The sequence below is a fragment of the Mobula birostris genome, chromosome 3 (genome assembly GCF_030028105.1).
Source record: "Mobula birostris isolate sMobBir1 chromosome 3, sMobBir1.hap1, whole genome shotgun sequence".
Lineage (NCBI taxonomy): Eukaryota > Metazoa > Chordata > Chondrichthyes > Myliobatiformes > Myliobatidae > Mobula > Mobula birostris.
In genome coordinates, this window is record NC_092372.1 from 127,310,106 (window position 1) to 127,329,974 (window position 19,869).

Consider the following 19,869-nt stretch of genomic DNA (forward strand, 5'->3'; position numbering starts at 1 on the left):
TGTGATACTGGTATGGAATGCTATGATGGAAGTAGAGTGAGATATGACAGGAACACTTAGATCATTGCTTCCCAAACTGGGGTCCACGGACCGCTTGGTTAATGGTATGGGTCCATGGCATAAAATAGGTTGGGAATAAACGGGCAGACTATTATTCAAATGGGGAAAGAATTCAAAATTCTGAGATGCAACGAGATTTGGGAGTCCCCATACAGGATACCCTTAAGGTTAACCTCCAGGTTGAGTAGGTAGTGAAGAAGGCGAATGCAATGTTGGCATTCATTTCTAGAGGAATAGAGTATAGGAGCAGGGATGTGATGTTCAGGCTCTATAAGGTGCTGGTGAGACCTCACTTGGAGTACTGTGGGCAGTTTTGGTCTCCTTAATTAAGAAAGGATGTGCTGACGTTGGAGAGGGTACAGAGAAGATTCGCTAGAATGATTCCGGGAATGAGAGGGTTAACATATGAGGAACGTTTGTCTGCTCTTGGACTGTATTCCTTGGAGTTTAGAAGAATGAGGGGAGACCTCATAGAAACATTTCGAATGTTGAAAGGCATGGACAGAGTGGATGTGGCAAAGTTGTTTCCCATGATGGGGGAGTCTAGTATGAGAGGGCATGACTTAGGGATTGAAGGGCGCCCATTCAGAACAGAAATGCAAAGAAATTTTTTTAATCAGAGGGTGGTGAATCTGTGGAATTTGTTGCCGCGCGCAGCAGTGGAGGCCAAGTCATTGGGTGTATTTAAGGCAGAGATTGATAGGTATCTTAGTAGCCAGGGCATCAAAGGTTATGGTGAGAAGGCGGGGGAGTGGGACTAAATGGGAGAATGGATCAGCACATGATAAAATGGCAGAGCAGACTCGATGGGCCAAATGGCTGACTTCCGTTCCTTTGTCTTATGGTCTAACCCCTTAATTAGATGATGGTGGTGCTGACTATCCTGTAGTGAAAGGAGTAGTAAACCTTTCAAATATTCCGTTCTAGTTGGGCCTGTAAGTATGGTGATGGCATGGGTCAACACTTCTAGGATTATAGTCCTTCTAATGAAGGCTCTGCAATATTCAATTTAATTCAAGTTTAATTATCATTCAACCATACATGAATATCCATGAACACAGTCTAATGAGACAGAATTACTCCGGGGCTAACAGTCCCATGGCACAAAGCAGACATTGAAAGCACATAAAGATATCAGTAAGATACAGCCTCACAAAACAAAAGTCCAGACCCAAGGCATGAACGCTGGAGAAATCTATGGTTGACCACAACAGAGCTTGTCTTCTGCCAAGCAAACACTGGGGGGCAGCACCATCTCCAGCCTGGACATTGCTCCACATTGCCCCTGGTGGAGTGCACCGGCTCTCTCCTGGTGGCTGTAAACAGGATGCTGTGGCTTGAGGCCTAGTGGCACCTCAATATTGCTGCTGGGATGGGAGCTTCAGGGTTCAGACCCAGTGACACTGAAGTACAGCAGTATACAATATTAGGATGCTATGAGCTGAAGAGAAAACTGGTGTATAAGATGCTCTTCTAGATGCTAGAGGTTGTCTTTGCTGTCATTGAAGCCTTGGTGAGTTTCTACAAAATAGGTTGTTTGGCACTGATCTCCAGCTCTTTCTGCTGTGCTCTTTGAAGTTAGCAATGAACTGAGGTAATTTTGTCACTCAACTATTATTAATGCAATTATTTTCTTGAACTTTAATGTGTTTTCAAGTAAACACTCTTGGGGTGGTCAAAAGGAGGGTGTCAGGATACGCTGCCTGTGGTTCAGTCAGCACTCATGGTCTGCTGAGTCTCACAGGACTGCTGTGCTTGGAAATGACGGGAACCACCGGCCCACAAAAGCTAAGTGTTGCTGTGGAGAAGATTAGTTCCAGCCCATCCTACAACCCATATACAATCCATACCCACATGTAGCAAAACCTAGACAACACTCAGCATTCAGCTGATCAACAACAGTCAGCCTTCTGGTGCCTGTGCGTGGGCTTCCAACAGACGCCATGTCCGAGGCTACCGTCCGCTTTCCATCGTATTAGGATGTCCAGGAACGGGAGGCAATCATTCTTCTCCATCTCCATTGTAAATTGATGATGGCACCTATCAGAGACTGATCATCATACCTCCCAATGTACAGTGGTTCTTTCTACTTTGATTAACCGTGCAAAAACTATTTTGGACCCGGAGAGTCTCCATCAGGAAATAAGACCATTATGTATGGCTTTCCTACAGAATGGCTACAAGATGAAGGAAATCAATTGGCCCTTAAAAGGGCCAATGAAAAAAACCAGGAAAACTAACTACAAGGAGGTACCTGTCACTATCATCTGTCTTCCCTATATTTCCACGGTTTCTGGAAAGATCATCAGGATTCTGAAGAAATACCGAATTAAGACCATCTGCAAGCCTGTAAGGAAACCCAAATCACAGCTTATGTGGGTCAAAGCTGACCAGGGGCTCAGGATGGCTGGGGTTTACAGGATTCCCTGTGAACACGGAGTGGCGTATATCAGCCAGGTGGGACACATAATGGAAACCCGCATCAAGGAGCACAGGAGACAAGTCTGTTTGGGTTACTCAGAGAAATCGGCGGTAGCAGAACATGGCATTTGCAATGGCCATAGCATTGACTTCAATGGCACAAAACTACTGTTCTGTGCCAATGGCTTTTGGGATCTCCTGGTGAAGGAAGCCATTGAAATAAAAGTAGAAGGAAAGAATTTTAACAAAAACCAAGGTCTCGCTCTAAGTAAGAACTGGGATTTGATTGTAAACAAGGTAGGAGAGCGGAAACCTGATTGGATGAGGACTAACCAATCAGGATGGACGGATGACGTGGGTATATATACCACCGGACTAGACATGCCAGACATCATCCCTGATGAAGATGGCAGAGTCTGTCATCGCAATGTCAGTTATAATCGATACCTGTACCTGGCTGGAAGCCCGTGAAAAGTTTATTTGTCCAATACTTGCAATTAAATGGCTTCCATGACCTCCACTTACAATGCAAAAGGAGGCCATGGACCGACATGTCGGAATGGGAATGGGAATTGGAATTAAAATTATAATGTTGCTTCTGCCCTTATTTCTTCCATTATTTATGCAAAACACAAAGTCTTAATTAGTGCTTAATTGTACAGGAATCCAGCAATTCCAGGAATAGCAATAGTCACTAAGGGGAGTAGAGGATAAATTAGATACCATTAGGTGAAGTTGGGCTGGTTCTGTTTCAGAACTATCCAACACCTATAGGGTCCTCAGGTGGTAAACTGTGATATTAATTGACGGGATCTGGAAATCAAAGACCATCTAGACAAAATGTTCATGTAAATTTGTCAATTTAAGATAAATTCCCCTTTCACCCCTATCAAGACAGACTTTATCCAGCATTCACAAATTCTCACCAAATGATCTGGAGTACTTATCTAAATGCTGAATGCAATCTAGGGTTGATAGTGGCCAGACTCATTTTATGTGGGATCTTCAGCGATGGGGATTATCAATGGTATGGTCAAATTAGAGAAGATGAAGCTGATCCTCACAGGACAAAGATCACGAATGAAATGTAGTGCCTGAAGATGTGTGAGAGTCAGTGTCTATAACCTTTCAGAATATATATACTTGGAAAAGAAAGAGTATCGATAGGAGTGGTGAATTAGGACTGATTAGGCTGCTCTTCAAAGCCAGTTAGGTCAGGCATGATGGGCTGAATGGATCTATTTGTTCCATATTGCATTGTGCAAACCACTATGTGGCATGGTAGTGTAGTGGTTAGCACAACGCTTCGCGGTACAGGTGGCCTGGGTTCAATTCCTGCCGCTGGCTGTAAGGAGTTTGCAAGTTCTCCTCATGACCATTTGGGTTTCCTCCGGGTGCTTCACTTTCCTCCCAACAGTCCAAAGACATACCGGTTAGTAGGTTAATTGGTCACTGTAACTTGTCCTGGGATTAGGCTAGGGTTAAATTGGGGGATTGCTGGATGGCTCGATTGCTGGATACTCCACACTGTATCTCAAAAAATAAATATTATTCCTGGAAGCTATAGACTTAGTACTTCCTATGACACCAGAACAGCTAACAGAAAGACTTCCATTCTCAGTCTTAAATGGTATGGAATGCAAAGCATTTTAATTGCTTATATCAACCAGTCTCTCGGTTACTGATTATAATTAGTACAGATCGCTATAACTATAAAATGATTACATAAAAAGGTAATACAATTAATGGAGAGTACAATCAAGATATACGTTGTAACTTAGTTGACATTGCCGCGATGTGGTGACAGGAGCTGATGATTCACTAAGTTCGTGCTGGGGCTGGGCTGCAGGGGGCAAATTCATTTTGTGTTCTCATGTCAGTTGGCAAGTTCATGCCAAAATGCTATTGATAAGCCCGGGGCAGAGTATCAAGGAACATGCTTAGTAATAGGAGAGTAACAGGACTTTTCAAAGCCAAGGGTGGATCCAAAGACTGGCTATTAAAGATAAATTCACTGTCATGGTATTAAGAAACTGGTTCAGTGCTAGGACTTTAATGGTTGAGTTCAGTGAAAGGGTGGTAAAGATGAACTGTGTCAGCTAGCCCAGTGGCAGGATATTAAGTTCAGTGTGAGGGTATGCCCCTTGAAATATCAATCAGGGGCAATGTCAGAGGTTGGGCTTTTAATACAGAGAGCAGCAGGGGTGCCTGCGATGTTCTGTCAGGGCTGGTGGTAGAGGCTGACACCAGTTATGTTCCTTCAAATATTAATACTGAATTCCATACTGAGCCACAGACAGAATGATTCCTTTTCCATCTATGGTAATGAAAATGTTGATTTGCATTCCGACGTGGGACGTGACAAGCAGAAATCCATGTTCCCTACTGTTACTAACAGCATTAATGAAATAATAACCTGGTATCAGAGCTGGGTGTTTATGGGATGAATATCTTTGTTATCACAGGTTTACTCTGTAGGTATTGACGGAGGTCTTGTTTATCCCAATGCCTGCTATAAAAGGCCTGGCTCATAAAAGTGTCGGAAGTTAAGACCCAGTCAGTGACAGTATCTGGGGTGGAGAGGTATGGTCCTTCACACTGTCTGTAATAAAGGTTCTAACAATGACAGTGTTAGTGCTAGACAACCAGTCGTTAAAGGTGTCTGACGTAATGTCCACGATAGGATTGAAAGTAGAAGTGTAGTTTGTAACAGGTTGTGGATTGTGGGGGGCATCTGGTAACAGCATCTAGAACAGTCTTCTAATACATGAAAGTGCCTGGTCCACACCACGAAGCATTTGGACATGGCATTGTCTAAGATACAGGTCTGGTCATGGAATGGAAGTCTAGTTTTTAGCAGTGAGTGGAGGGAAGTTTTGGGGGGGATGGCAGAGGTAGGGTTTTAATACAGAGAGTGCATGGTGTCTGCGGTGCTCTGTCGGGGTGGTGGTAGGGGCTGATACAATAGGGGCATTTAAGAGACTCTTAGATAGGCATATGGATGAAAAATAGAGAGATATGGCCTCCTTGGGATGAAAAGATTAGTTGGATCTTGGAGTAGGCTGAAATGTCAGCATACCATTATGGACTGAAGGGCCTGTAATATGCTTTGCTGTGCTATGTTCTAATGTTTGGAATGAATCTTTGGGAAAAATGGCGCCACAGTAGTGTAGCGGTTAACGTGACATTATTGCAGTTAGAGTTTGGAGTTCACTTCCAATGTCATCTCTAAGAAGTTTGTATGTTCTCCCTGTGAATGCATGAGTTTCCTCTGGGTGCTCCAGTATCCTCTCACAGTCCAAAGATGTACCGGTTAGTAGGTTCATCGGTCATTGTCAGTTGTCCCGTGACTTGGCTGGGGCGGAATCGGTGGGTTGCTGACAGCGTGGCTCAAAGGTGGGAAGATCCTTTTCAGCACTACTTCTCTGAATAAAATAATGCTTTCAATAGAGGTGTTTTGTTCAATGACAAACTTTGGGATGGATGAAGAGCTTCTGGACATCAGCTGAACCATGAGATCACCTGATACTAAACATTCAGAAGTATAGATTCAAATTAATGTAAGGCTTATGATGCAAGGCAGTAGGAATTCAGTGCCACATTCATTGGAATGGTTACACTGAGATATTTTATTATCATACTTCTTCTTTTTGGAATTCCTGCTGATGAGGTTGCAACTAACCTCAGTGTTAGTGTTGCTGTGTCTCAGTGATATCACTCCCATCTCTGAGTTAGTGGTTGGTGGGTCAAACTCATTCTTCAGAAACTTAAGCAAATAACCTGCTCTGATTTTCAGTTCATAATGTGGGACATAGCACCGCGGGCATCAGCCTTTGCTGAGATACCCATCCACCTTTTTTGTTGGGGAGTTCTTCCTGTTTTTCTCACCACAGCTTCATATTCAAAGTTCATATACTGTAGAACATTGACAACCATAACACAATAAAATCCCTTCAGCCCACAGTATTGTGCCAGCCTTTTAACCTACTTTAAGGTCAATCTAACCCTTCCCTCCTATATAGCTCTCCATAGTTCTATCATCCACGTGCCTATCTGAGAGTTTCTTAAAGTCCCTAAAGTACATGCCTCTTCCACCATCCCTGGCACCCACCACTTTCTGTCAAAAAAGTTACTTCTGACATCTGCCTTATACTTTCATCCAATCACCTTAAAATTATGCCCCCTTGTATTAGTTATTTTTGCCCGGGAAAAAGTTTCCAGCTATCTCAGTGGAGTGTGGTAGAACAGAGGGATCTGGGAATACAGAACTAGAAACCCTTGGAATTGGCATCACAGGTAGATAGGGTCTTAAAAAAAAGTTTTCGGCATATTGGCCTTCATTAATCAATGTATTGAGTATAGAAGTTGAGATGTTATGTTGAAGTTGTATGAGATGTGGGTGAAGCCTAATTTGGAGTAGTGTGTGCAGTTGTGGTGACCTGCTGTATCTACAGGAAAGTTATCAATAAGCTTGAAAAAGTTCAAGGAAAATTTACAAGGAGCTTGCAGGATTTAAGGACCTGAGTTGCGAGGAAAGGTTGAATAGGCTAGGACTTTATTTCTTGGAGCACAGGAGAATGAGGGGGAAACTTGATAGCGGTATACAAAGTTATGAAGTGTATAGTTAGGATAAATGCAAGTAGGCTTTTTCCACTGATGTTGTGTGAGACCAGAACTAGAGGTCATAGGTTAAGAGTGAAAGGTGACATATTTAAAGGGGACCTGAGGAGGAACGTCTTCACTCAGAGGGTGGTGTGAGTGAGGAACAAGCCTTTAGCAGAAGTGGTGGATGAGAGGTTTGGGTAAGTACAAGGATGGGAGGGCTAAGCTCCAGGTTCAGGTCAATGGGACTAAGCACAATAAGAGTTGTGGCTCAGAGACTAGATGAGTCAAAAACCTTTTGATGAGCTGTAGTTCTGTGTGACTCTGCATTTGATCTATACCTCTGATCATTGTGTACATTTCTATCAAGTCTTGTTTCAAAGAGAAAAGCCCTAGCTCACTCAATCTTTCCTCATAAGACATGCTCTCTAATCCAGGTAGCATCCTGGTAAACCTCCTCTGAACCCTCTATAAGCTTCCACATCCTTCTTATAATGAGGTGACCAGAACTGAACACAATATTCTAAGTGTGGTCTAACCAGAGTTTTAAGGAGCTGCAACATTACCTTGCAGTTCTCGAACTCAAAGTCCTGACCAATGAAGGTCAATATTCCATTGGCCTTCTTAATAACTATATCCACTTGAAAGGCAACTTTGGCGTGGACTCCAAGATCTCTCTGTTACTCCATGTTGCAAAGAATCCTATCATTAACCGTATGTTCTGCCTTCAAACTCGACCTTTCAAAGTGAATCACTTCCCACGTTTCAGGGTTGAACTCCATCCGTCACTTCTCAACCCAGCTCTGCATCTTGTCAATATCCTGCAACAATCTTCTACACTGTTCCCAACTCCACTAACCACCAAGTCATCTGCAAACTTATAAACCCACCCTTCTATTTCCACATGAAGTCATGAATTAAAATCACAAAGAACAGGGGTCGGCGGTCCCTGTACAGATCCCCAGAGAACACCACTGGTCACCGAGACCCAGGCAGAAGATTCCTCATGTACAATCAACCTCTGCTTCCTATGGAAATAACAGTTCTACCTTCATCAATGTGCTTTGTCACATCCTCAGAATTCACTCAGGCTTGTGAGCCATGACCTGCTCCTCGCAAAGCCATGCCATCTATCCCAAGATATATATATTCCATTTGAATTTTTATTTACAGCTGCTGTTGCATGAAGTAGGCTGTGGGCTTTCCTACATTAGATGGGCTGAAGAGCCTGCTCTCATGCTGTATGACTCTACGACAACATTAACTGCTGCCAAATTACTCAATAAGTTGTGAATAATTGTGGAATGTCATAAACAACACTGTATAAATGCTGTTTTTTTGGGAGAACCGATTCATATTCACACAAAGTTGCAGTGCTTGTGATTTTAACTGCAGTGCCTGGTTTTGTGCAAAAGTGCTTGTTGCATTCCTATTCCACTGTCATACAGCATATACTGCCCTGTCTCTCCGTGCCTCTTTCAAATGACTACTGCAGTTTGCATCACTGTGCCATTACATGTAATGCATTACCACTGATATGAACATTATTAATCATGTATTTTTTTCATTAAAGATATGGCTGACTTTAGCTAATCAACCATCTGAGAATAAAGTTATTTTCTCCTCCTTATTCTGGTTCACTACTGCCTTTGGGGAGAGTCTCATTGCCCAGTCCTCCTGTCAATAATTTGTATATAGGAGCAAAGTTTTACAGTTCTGATTTTGGTTTCAATGTCAGCCTGTATATGATTTGGTATCCATCATCCCAAGCATACAGCTGCTTCTCCCTTGGGTTGTACTTAATGCTGGAGTGAGCTCCATACCGCTTGGGGAAATATAACAATGGTGCCAGGTCAGTATTTACCATGTCGGTGACATCATACACACACTGGATACGTGAGCGACTACGGAGCTTGCTGTTGTACACCACGTAAAGCGTCCCACAGATGACAAAGGCACTCTCCGCATTTTCAATGGGACATGGAGTGTCCCACATCTGCTCAATGTCCAGTGTCTTGTGGTCCAACCTGGCCAGGCAGATGTTCTTCTCATTGTCTCTGGTGGCGTATATGGCCCACAAGCCATTCTCGTCCACGGCTAGATCGATGTAGTTGAACGGTGAGAGGCCATACACCGGGATCTGTTGCTCAGCTGGGAACATGGCGCTGTCTGACACCGTCTGGTTCTTCAGATCAAATTTGATGACTTGAAACAGAGGCTCACTTTTGATATAATATAAGAAGCCTTTGTACACTATGTGACCTGTGCCAGCCCATGGGTAAGGCAGTTTAATTTTCTTTGCCTTAATCAAGCCAGTAAAGTCAGTGAAGTCCTTCAGTCTTGTGAATTCATAGATTGTGTCATTACTTACGCCATCAAAGACATACACCTTCTCAGTGCCTGACATCAGGTCCTTGATCCACAGGCCAGAAGCCGTCTCCAATCTTTTGACTATTTTCATTGCTTTGATGTTGAAGACCATTTCTTCACAGCCTGGAAAGGAACACAGTGAAACATCAAAGGGCTGAAAAGAAAAGAGGGCCACAAGTTGAAATGGGAAGCAGAAAACATTCCTTTGTTGGAGAGCATTCTGACTGGCTGCATCTCATCCTGGTATGGAACATCCCATGCACAGGATTGCAAAGGCTTATAGATTTAGCCAGTTCCAACAGAGATATATACCTCCCCACCACGGTGGGCATCTTCAAGAAGCTGGTGTCCACCATGAGACGCAGGAGCAGAACTGGGCTATTAGGCTCATCTCCTCTTGCCTTCTCCTTTTAACCATTGATGCCCTTACTAATTAAGTACCTATCAACCTCCACTTTAAATATACCCAACGACTTGGCCTCCATTGCAGCCTGTACCAATGAATTACACAGATTCACCATCCTATGGCTAAAGAAATCCTTCTTCATCTCTGTTCTAAAGGGATTTCCTTCTATTTGACCTGGAACAGGTCAAAAGCTTTAAGTTCCTCAGGGTCAATATCACAAATGACCTGACTTGGTCTAACCAAGCAGAGTCCACTGCCAAGAAGGCCCACCAGCACCTTTACTTCCTGAGAAAACTAAAGAAATTTGGCCTGTCTCCTAAAACTCTCACTAATTTTTATAGATGCACCGTAGAAAGCATTCTTCTAGGGTGCATCACAACCTGGTATGGAAGTTGTCCTGTCCAAGACCGAAAGAAGCTGCAGAAGATCATGAACACGGTGCAGCACATCACACAAGCCAATCTTCCATCCGTGGACTCACTTTACACCACACGCTGTCGGAGCAGTGCTGCCAGGATAATCAAAGGCACGACCCACCCAGCCAACACACTTTTAGTCCCTCTTCCCTCCGGGAGAAGGTTCAGGAGCTTGAAGACGCGTATGGCCAGATTGGGGAACAGCTTCTTTCCAACTGTGATAAGACTGCTGAACGGATCCTGACCCGGATCTGGGCCGTACCCTCCAAATATCCGGACCTGCCTCTCGGTTTTTTTGCACTACCTTACGTCCCATTTTTCTATGTTCTATTTACGATTACGGTTCTTTGCTGGAATGGGATCTGCTCTCGGGGTCTCACAACTGGCTGCTATTCGATATACCAAGGACGTGGCCTAGAAGACTTGTGCACTTTTGGAGCTTCGGGATTTCGTGGCTCTGGAGGTGGGCAGACTCGAGGTTGGTGTTGCCGCCTGGTGTGTCGTGGGAGTACACGGAAGATCGAAAGCAGCGAGCTGGCTGCTGGCTGTGTGCCCAGAGACCCGAGTTCTTTGGGCACAGAGCTCAGAAAAAGCGATGCAAAAGACTTTTAACATTGTAAATCAGTGAGTTACTTGTTATGTCTCCCCTCTCGCTGCAATACTGGGACACCTCTTTTTCCCTTATTAGGGAGAGAGGGAGAGCCTGTGGTAAGTTGAATACCGGGTGAATGAGTAGTCTTTGGGGTACTGCAAGTCTGTGTCTTTATTGATATTTTGTTGCACACTTGAGTGCTTGATGGGGGGGGCACCGATGATTTTTTTGCTGGTGGGGGAGGGGGGACCATTGTTTTGCCGCTGCTTACACGTGGGAGGGAGGGGAGCGGGGGGGAGACTTTGGCGTTCTAACATTTAACTGTCATTCATTCTTTGGGACACTCCTCTTTTTTTGTGGTTGGTTGAGAAGAAAAAGAATTTCAGGCTATATACTGTATACATTTCTCTGACATTAAATGTATCTTTGAAACCTTCCAATAGCTTACCCACAAACAATGTCATGCAATATCCCATCTTATTCTTAAAGCCTTTCTTAAAAAAAACTTTGTTTCCTTTACCTTGGAATGTGCAGGAAAAATACTTGACTTCATTTTACCCTCAAAGAGTGTGGAACGAGCTGTCAGCACAGGTGGTGCTGGCAAGCTCGATTTCAACATTTAGGAGAAGTTTGAATAGGTACAGGGATGGTAGGGGTAAGGAGGGATATGGTCCCAGTGCAGGCTGATGGGACCAGGCAGTTAACTGGTTCAGTAATGACTAGATGGGCAGAAGGGCCTGTTTCGTTGCTGTACTTTATGACCCAATGCCATGTGAAAAGGGTGGCACCAACAGTAGAGCTGCTGCCTTGCAACAAAGGAGATTGGGACTCATTTCTCACCTCGGATGCTATCTGTGTGCACTTTGGGCATTTTTCTTGTGACTGTATAGGTTTCAGCCTCGTGGCCTTGTTTTGTAACACATTCCTAAGGCTGGCAGGTTGGGTTGACTAACTGACTACCTGCAAACTGCCCCCAGTGTATTAGTAGAATCTGGTGGTGAGGATGTGAGTGTGAGATTAATCTAAGTGCCATATACAATGAATGGTTCAGCATGGACTAGATGGGCTGAAAGGCCTGGCCTTGCATCGTTCTGTGTTCCTATAGATAGTCATCAAGTACTCAGTCTGTCTCAATGCTGCCTCATTCTGTGACGCTATCGCTCTCTATGAAATCAGAAACAGAATCAGAATCAGGTTTATTATCACTGGCACATGTCATGAAAATTGTTAACTTAGCAGCAGAAGAAAAATAAGTAAATAAGTAAATCAATTGCAGTATACCTATATTGGATAGATTAAAAATTGAGCAATATATATTAAAAAATTAGGTAGTGTCCAAGGATTCAACATCCATTTAGGAATCGGATGGCAGAGGAGAAGAAGCTGTTCTTGAATCACTGATTGTGTGCCTTCAGGCTTCTGTACCTCCTGCCTGATGGTAACAGTGAGGAAAGGACATGCCCTGGGTGTGGAGGTCCTTAATAATAGCGGCTGCCTTTCTGAGACACCATTCCTTGAAGATACCCTGGGTACTTTGTAGGCTAGTACCCAAGATAGAGCCGACTAAATTTACAAACATCTGCAGCTTCTTTTGGTCCTGCTATAACTTCAGCAAAGAATGTTATCTCATTTTCATTCCCTTAAGTCTTGTTGTAGGGTGGCGGGGTGGAGGTATGTCTCTACCACAGGAGATGTAAGGCTCTCCTTCCCTCCGCTAGCCTGCAGGTCACCCTTGGGAAGATGTAGCACCTGCTTAACACCCCCCGCCCCACCGATCAGGGTCACGTGGAGCCATGGAAGCAATTGGTGGATGGTCAATGAGCAGCTGGTGCATATCACAAGTCCTGGTTATGCGACCACTGACACCAGGTAGACAATCTCTGAAGAGTATTGATAATGGTTGGGGTTGCTTGTCTTGTAAAGACACTGCCCAGAAGAACCACTTCTGTAGAAAATCTGCCAAGAGCAGTCATGGTCATGGAAAGTCCATGATGACCCACGTCATATGACATGGCACACAATGATGATGTCATATGACACAGCACATACTGATGGTGACCACATGTGTGGAACTAAGTGGTGTTGGTTATATCATTTGTTTGATTTGACATCACTAGACCTGTTCAACAGCATCTGGATCTATGTATTTCACATACATGGATGGTCAAATTTTTACAAATGAACAAGTTCTAGATAAAATTCACTAGTATTGCACAAGACAAGGGGATTTCTAAGACACCAGATTTTTGCATAGCTCCACAATACAACAGCAGAAGCTCCAGAAATCTCATCCCTGGGAGGGATGTACACAGGACTCTTGTCAAAACAATGCTTCCTGCATTACAAGCATCACATACATGCTCATACATCAACCTATGTGCACTCCACAGGCTATCACATAAATTCAGGAAGTTAATTAGATTGAATAAAAAAGAGAAACTGGCTTATATTTTCCTTCCTTTTCTGGAGGACCAGAGATTGCTGTTGGCACATCTGATATTACGGGGTTTGACGTAACAGAGCTTAGAATGACTTAGTGTGGGGTGAAATTAACCTGGCTCAGTTCTACATCATGCATCTAATATTACAATATATCTTGTACTTCTTGGGTATAAAATATTTTAAGGCATATATATCCAAGCTATGTTTCTCTTAAAGCGTTCATCACCATTATGATGTGCCGTGTCGTATGATGTGGCTATCATGGTCTCACGACCATGACTGATCTTGGCAAATTTTCTGCAGAAGTGGTTTGCCATTGTCTTCTTCTGGGCAGCGTCTTTACCATTATCAATATTCTTCAGAGATTGTTTGCCTGGCATCAGTGGTCGCATAACCAGGACTTGTGATATGCACCAGCTGCTCATATGACCATCCACCACCTGCTCCCATGGCTTCATGTGACCTTGATCTGGGGGTGAAGCAGGTGTTGCATCTTGCCCAAGGCTGATCTGTAGGCTAGCAGAGGGAAGGAGCACCTTGCACTTCCTTTGTTAGAGACATAGAAACATAGAAAATAGGTGCAGGAGTAGGCCATTCGGCCCTTTGAGCCTGCACCGCCATTCAGTATGATCATGGCTGATCATCCAACTCAGAACCCTGTACCAGCCTTCCCTCCATACCCCCCGATCCCTTTAGCCACAAGGGCCATATCTAACTCCCTCTTAAATATAGCCAATGAACTGGCCTCAACTGTTTCCTGTGGCAGAGAATTCCACAGATTCACCACTCTCTGTGTGAAGAAGTTTTTCCTCATCTCGGACCTAAAAGGCTTCCCCTTTATCCTTATCTCCACCCTGCCACCCACCTTAAAACATTAGACTACCAGAAATCATTTGGTGGTTGATTAGAAAAGTTTCAATAAGCAACATTGAACAATAAGGACCAGATTACTTTGAATAGTGCGCTCAACAATTAATAACTTATTGATCACCTCTTACCTGATATCTTAAGCTTGCGTTTCTTCTTTTCCTGGGCGCTTTCAGCAACTTGTTCAGTAAATTTCTCATCTACCTCCAGACAGGTGGGTGCTGGATTTCTAGTCTCCAAATAGTCTAACTCCCTCTCGATGCGATCGATACGGGAATTTGCAATTTCAAGGTTGTGTCTTTGCTCTTCTTTCTCTTTATCCAAGTTTTCAACAAAAGAAAGAATCTGGTTCTTAAATTCTCTGTATTCTGTGGAGTATCTCTGTGTTTGGTCATACCAGACAGCAATTCGTTGCTGGTGAAAAACAGTAGAAGTTAATTCTTAGAGTTCTACCAAGTACTTGAATTTGAGTCTACTCCAGCCTCAGCTTATGTGTTCTTAATTCCTTGACATTGACACCTCTAGATTCAATTATTCTAATAACGACCCAGCCATTCTCTCACTTTAGATTCTAGTTATTGTGAGCTAGTTCAAATTTCTGTTACTCATATTCTGACTTCTATGAAGTCACATTCACTTTTCTCCCCAGTGCTCAATGTCACATGAACTTCTTGATTGGTGCTACTTCTAGTGTTAATGTCACTGAATTTCACTGGTGTGATGAGCCTAGTGGAGTTTTACTATTCTGATGTTACTATATAAATATTTCCTTTTGCAGTCGGATTGAGGTGAGGATAATGTCTTGTATGTCTTTACAATCCTTCCAGCTACCATATTAATGCCAATGATGAGGAGATGTAGGTCCAAGAAAGAGGGGAGATGGGAAGAACTTTCAATCATTGAATACTTACGATGGCAATTAGACACTGAAAGACGTTACATAGCTTTCAACAAGGAACGGGGAGAATGGATAGGTTGTTCAGATTGTTAGTAAATGATGAAGGGCTGAATGGCCTCCTTCTGTAATCTTCTATGCTTCCAGAGGCCAATGGTGAAATAAAGGACTCCTTTACCCAAGTTAGCTAGATTTTGAGAGCCAGTGTGTAAAAAATTATTTCTACCTGCAATACTTCTATAAGTAATAGAATGTGTTTGAACAAAGTGAAGCAAAAAACCTGTGATATTCTATGATATTCTCCCTATGCTGGATGACCTATACTCTTGTTTGGCAACTAGTGAATCTGCCATGGTTGGTCTGTCCTGAAACCTCAGTGATCCCAGTTCCCATACAACGTGATATGGACTGGTAATGAAAGGATCTTGCAAAGAGGGCCATGTGAAAGTTGGTGATCAGTGCTGGGGCCTTGGCCTTTTGCCAGTAATGGATGGATTATGAAACTTGATTGCACTGTGTAATTTGTTTTAATGTTACACCTTTCACTATCACACTCAGTAGTGTGTTTACCAAATGATGTACTGGACACAACGTAACACAAGAAAGCAGCATCCATCATCAGGGAACCCCACCATCCAGGACATGCTCTCTTCTTGCTGCTGCCATCAGGAAGAAGGTACAAGAGGCTCAGGACTCACACCACCAGGCTCAGGAACAGTTATTACTCCTCAACCATCAGGCTCTTGAACTAAAGGGGATAACTTCACTTGCCCCATCACTGAAATGTTCCCACAATCTATGGACTCACTTTCATGGACACTTCATCTCAAGTTCTCAATTTTTATTGCTCATTTATTTACTATTATTTCTATCTGTTTGTATTTGCAGTTTGTTGTCTTCTGCACACTGGTTGAACGCCCAAGTTGTTGTGGTCTTTCATTGATTCTGTTATGGTTATTATTCTGTAGATTTATTGAGTATGCCCACCAATAAATGGATCTCAGGGTTGTATATGGTGACATATATATACTTAGACAACAGATTTATCTTGAACTTTTGAACTTTGAACAAGAATTGCAAGAGTAACTCAGTGGGTGAGGCAGCATTTATGGAGGGAAGTAGGCAGCCAATAGTTTGTAGAGTGACTCTTCATTTGGACTAGAAAGGAAGAGGGGAGAAAGCTGATGCCGATGCGTGGAGCAAGAGCTGGCAATCTGACTTATGAGTTAAAACAAAGGTTCAAAGGTAAAAATGCCAGGGAGTCAATGCCAACAATGATTCAATAAAATCTTAAAACTCTCCTGGCACACTGCATATTTATTTATATCAATGAGAATTCATCTCAGTTCAACTGCAAATCGTGAAATGTAAGCTCCACTAATGTAACTGCACACTGGATGGTGTCTATTTTATTCCAGAAATTAGTCAGTTTCCCAGGATTGTTTGGTGCTCAATGCAACCTTGTATGATATCTGGTTCAGTATTATTTGCAGTTATCTAACTATGTTGATCAAGTTCTGCTAAAGGGCCTCCTGGTTCCAAATCAATTGGGGAGTCATTCCAACATTGAAGTGAAGCTTGGACTGAAGGGAATGGTATGGAGGGTGGTGGTCCTGGTGCAGGTCTAGGCAGCATAATAGTTCAGCATGGACTAGATGGGCTGAAGGGCCTGTTTCTGTGCTGTAGTGTTCTATGACTCCATGAGTCCACTTTTAAATCACATGCAAGAATTATTGAGTCTCCACTATAAAGTATGGTCTGATAGTGCAGTAGTTAATAAATGTGATGTTCTGGGGAGAGGGCGGGGGGTCGTGGTTGACAGCGGCCCCTGCATTTCTAATGACCAGTATTGTTTATTGTTCTTGTGTTAAAATGCTGTTGTGGGTTATGTTGAGAATTTCCAGTTCATTTATTGTTACATGCTAGCCTGGGCTATACAGTTATTTGCTTGTGTATTTGTGGGTCACCCTGACTGTAACTGGGGTGTGTGATGGTGGGGTTCACTCTCCGGGTCAAGGTGCCTGGTCTAAAATATTTGTTGAGTTAAAGAGCTTCCTCATCTGTCATCATGGATCAAGTGCTGGGCACGTTGGTGTCAGGAGTGGGATGTGAGATCAGTGACGAGATTGAAGAGCTACGAGGTCGGATAAAGTGCCTTAAGACCCGAGGAGTAAGACGAGGGACTGAGCTGCACCCACAGGCAGGTCTCGTGAAGATGAGACCTGGAGGGAGGACCTGGGAACCGAGTGTTGTGCCTTCCCGGTGAGCCCTGATGGAGCGAGTGTACCCAGGCTTCCCAACCCGGAGGGCAGAGCGGAGCACATCAATCGCCTCTGTAGTGACCCGCATCGGGGAACCCAAGATGCCGCATCCATGACAGGCGCCGCCAGAGCAAGAGGAAGACCAACGGGTTTTTGCAATTAACGCGCACCCTGAAGTTCCCCAGGTACAACGGTACCAGCCGCCTGGAGCCTTACCTGTTGCAAGTCATACTTGCTGCCTGGTACAGCAGGTGGAACCCTACTGAGACGGCGGTGCACCTTGTGGTACTAGAGGGAGAAGCCCTGCGGACCCTCCACAACCTAACGCCGGTGGAGCAGCGTGACTACAGGGCCCTCGTAGTGGCGCTGGAGCGGCGTTTCAAGCAGAGGCCATTGGCGGAAGCAATGAGGGAAGAACTGTACGGCAGGTGGCGCCATATGGGAGGAAGCCTGGGGGCATTGGCAGCTGATCTTCGCCACTGTGCTCAGCGCGGCTACCCCCAGTTCCCTCCTGTGTCCTGGGAGGAGCATGCCCTTCCCGCCTTTGTAAAGGCGCTGATGCCGAAGCGCCTTCAGCAGCATGTTCGCCTGACAACACCATCGTTGCTGGATGAGGCGCTGGCTGAGGCAGGGAGGGCAGAAGCAATTTTCGCCCCCCAAGGTGTTCTGGCATCGCCCGATACCCGGCAAGCCCAGGCTTGTGTCACCGAGGTGGAGGAGGAAACTGATGAGGTGGAGCTCGTGAGACAGGCCCTCCCAACACCGCGGGCCACAAAACGATCCCTGCTAATGGTGTGGTGAGGCAGGTAAATTGGCCTGGGTCTGCTCCACACCGGCACCACGCCACAGCTCAGAGCAGTCGTCGTGAAACGCCGAGTGGGCAGCGGCTACCGTGTCCTCCAGCAGAATCCCTGCATTGTCACCCCTCTGGGTGGGCCATTTGGGTGAAGAGCAAGGCTTATACGTGGACTGCGTTGTTGGGGGGGGGGGTGCATCAGATACCGTGCCTTGGTGGACACAGGGACAACCATCACTATCATCCATCCCGGTGTTCTCCTCAACATGGACCAAGCATCCCCGCCTGGGTGGTTAATGATGGCGGTCCAACTGGCTACGGTCTCCGGCGATTGTGCGGCGATGTGAGGGAAGAGGAGGCTGCACATCACACTGGGGAAAAACACAGTGGAGCACAAGGTGTGCCTCGCCGACATCTGAGAGTCCTGCATCCTTGGCCTGGACCTGCTGTCCTGCTGGGGGGCCCACGTGGATGTGTCGGGGGCAACAGTCTACCTCGGTGCTGAAGCCGTGGCTCTCTGGCTGGGCAGCTCCAGGAAGCATTCGCACTGGGGGCAGCAACCACCACTGGTTTCACAGCAGCCTGTGGAAGTGCAACGCGCCTCGCAGCGGCCTAACACAACACAGCTGAACCACGGGCAGGTGACAGTGATGGTGCTTAACGTGACAGCCAGCGACAACCTCCCCACCATGGACCAGCAGCTGCACAACAAGCAGGTGAGCGATCCTGTGCTGGCCCAGTGGGGGAATGGCTGAGTGTGGGACGACGGCCGGAGTGGGCAGAGGTCTCCAGCCTGGGCCCAAGACCAAAGCCCTATACTCACAGTGGGGAATGCTGGAGGTGCGTGATGGGTTGCTGTTCAGGCGGTGGCAGTTATCTGGTGGTGACAGACCTCTCTAGCAGCTGATGGTCCCCCGGGGCTCCGCCCCATGCGATTTGTATGAAGTTCTGCCGTGCTTGTGCCATTCGGAACATTTGCAGGAATGCTCGGATAGCTTAAAATGCACAGTAAAACAGCCCCAAATGACCCAAATAGAGCAATATTAAAAATAAGCAGTCAGACTTCAGCTCCAGTCAACAAAGAGAACACACTCCTTCCACACAAAGCACAGGAAACTGGAGAAGGGAATGTGAAGTAGAAATACTTGACTCAGCAACTCGTGGGCCACAAACCGATAGAAATGTTTTTTTTGTTTCCCTTGTTCATAAATCAGAAAAGATTTGTGGACTCACCTCGAAAGAAGACAGCCTTCTCTCAATATATTCCATGAATTGTGTTTGACACCGCACTGTTAGAATAACGGCTGATGCCACAGCGAGGAGTTTGATCAAGGTCCCCATCTCCCGAGATGTCCCAAGACTGTGACTTGAAAGGGAGTGCGCAGTTCTCCGAGTCCCAGCGCTGAGAGAATCGGGTGCCTTTGCTTCTCTGCTGAAGCTAGTTCCAGCTCATGGCTTTGGAATGCACCAGCAGACAAGTGGGGGTGGGTCTCAGGACTGCACAACATTCCCAATCGGACTCTTATTCATTCCATATGTTTTCCTCCTTGTTTATTTTAAGGGTTAAGGAAAATTGGATAAAAACACCAGAAGTGATTATGTTTAATTAAACATCAGGATAGCCATCTGGAATGGCAGAGGTATTTATAACTAAGTTATAACTCAGGCATGTTTTTAAAGTCTTGGCTGCTTCTACACGTTTCTATGACTTTAACAATAACGATGCACTGTTCATTTATAT

At 44.9% G+C, this 19,869-nt stretch overlaps 1 protein-coding gene across 1 annotated transcript; it reads right to left on the reverse strand.

Annotated features, from left to right (window-relative positions):
* Positions 1-767: 767 nt before the first annotated feature.
* On the reverse strand, positions 768-19,565 carry olfml3b (olfactomedin-like 3b). The gene is made up of 3 exons (XM_072253350.1): positions 19,362-19,565; positions 14,308-14,590; positions 768-9,576 (listed from the first exon to the last, which is right to left on the reverse strand). Exons 1-3 carry the CDS (start codon positions 19,467-19,469, stop codon positions 8,792-8,794), a joined length of 1,176 nt encoding a protein of 391 aa, XP_072109451.1. The 5' UTR covers positions 19,470-19,565; the 3' UTR covers positions 768-8,791.
* Positions 19,566-19,869: the final 304 nt, after the last annotated feature.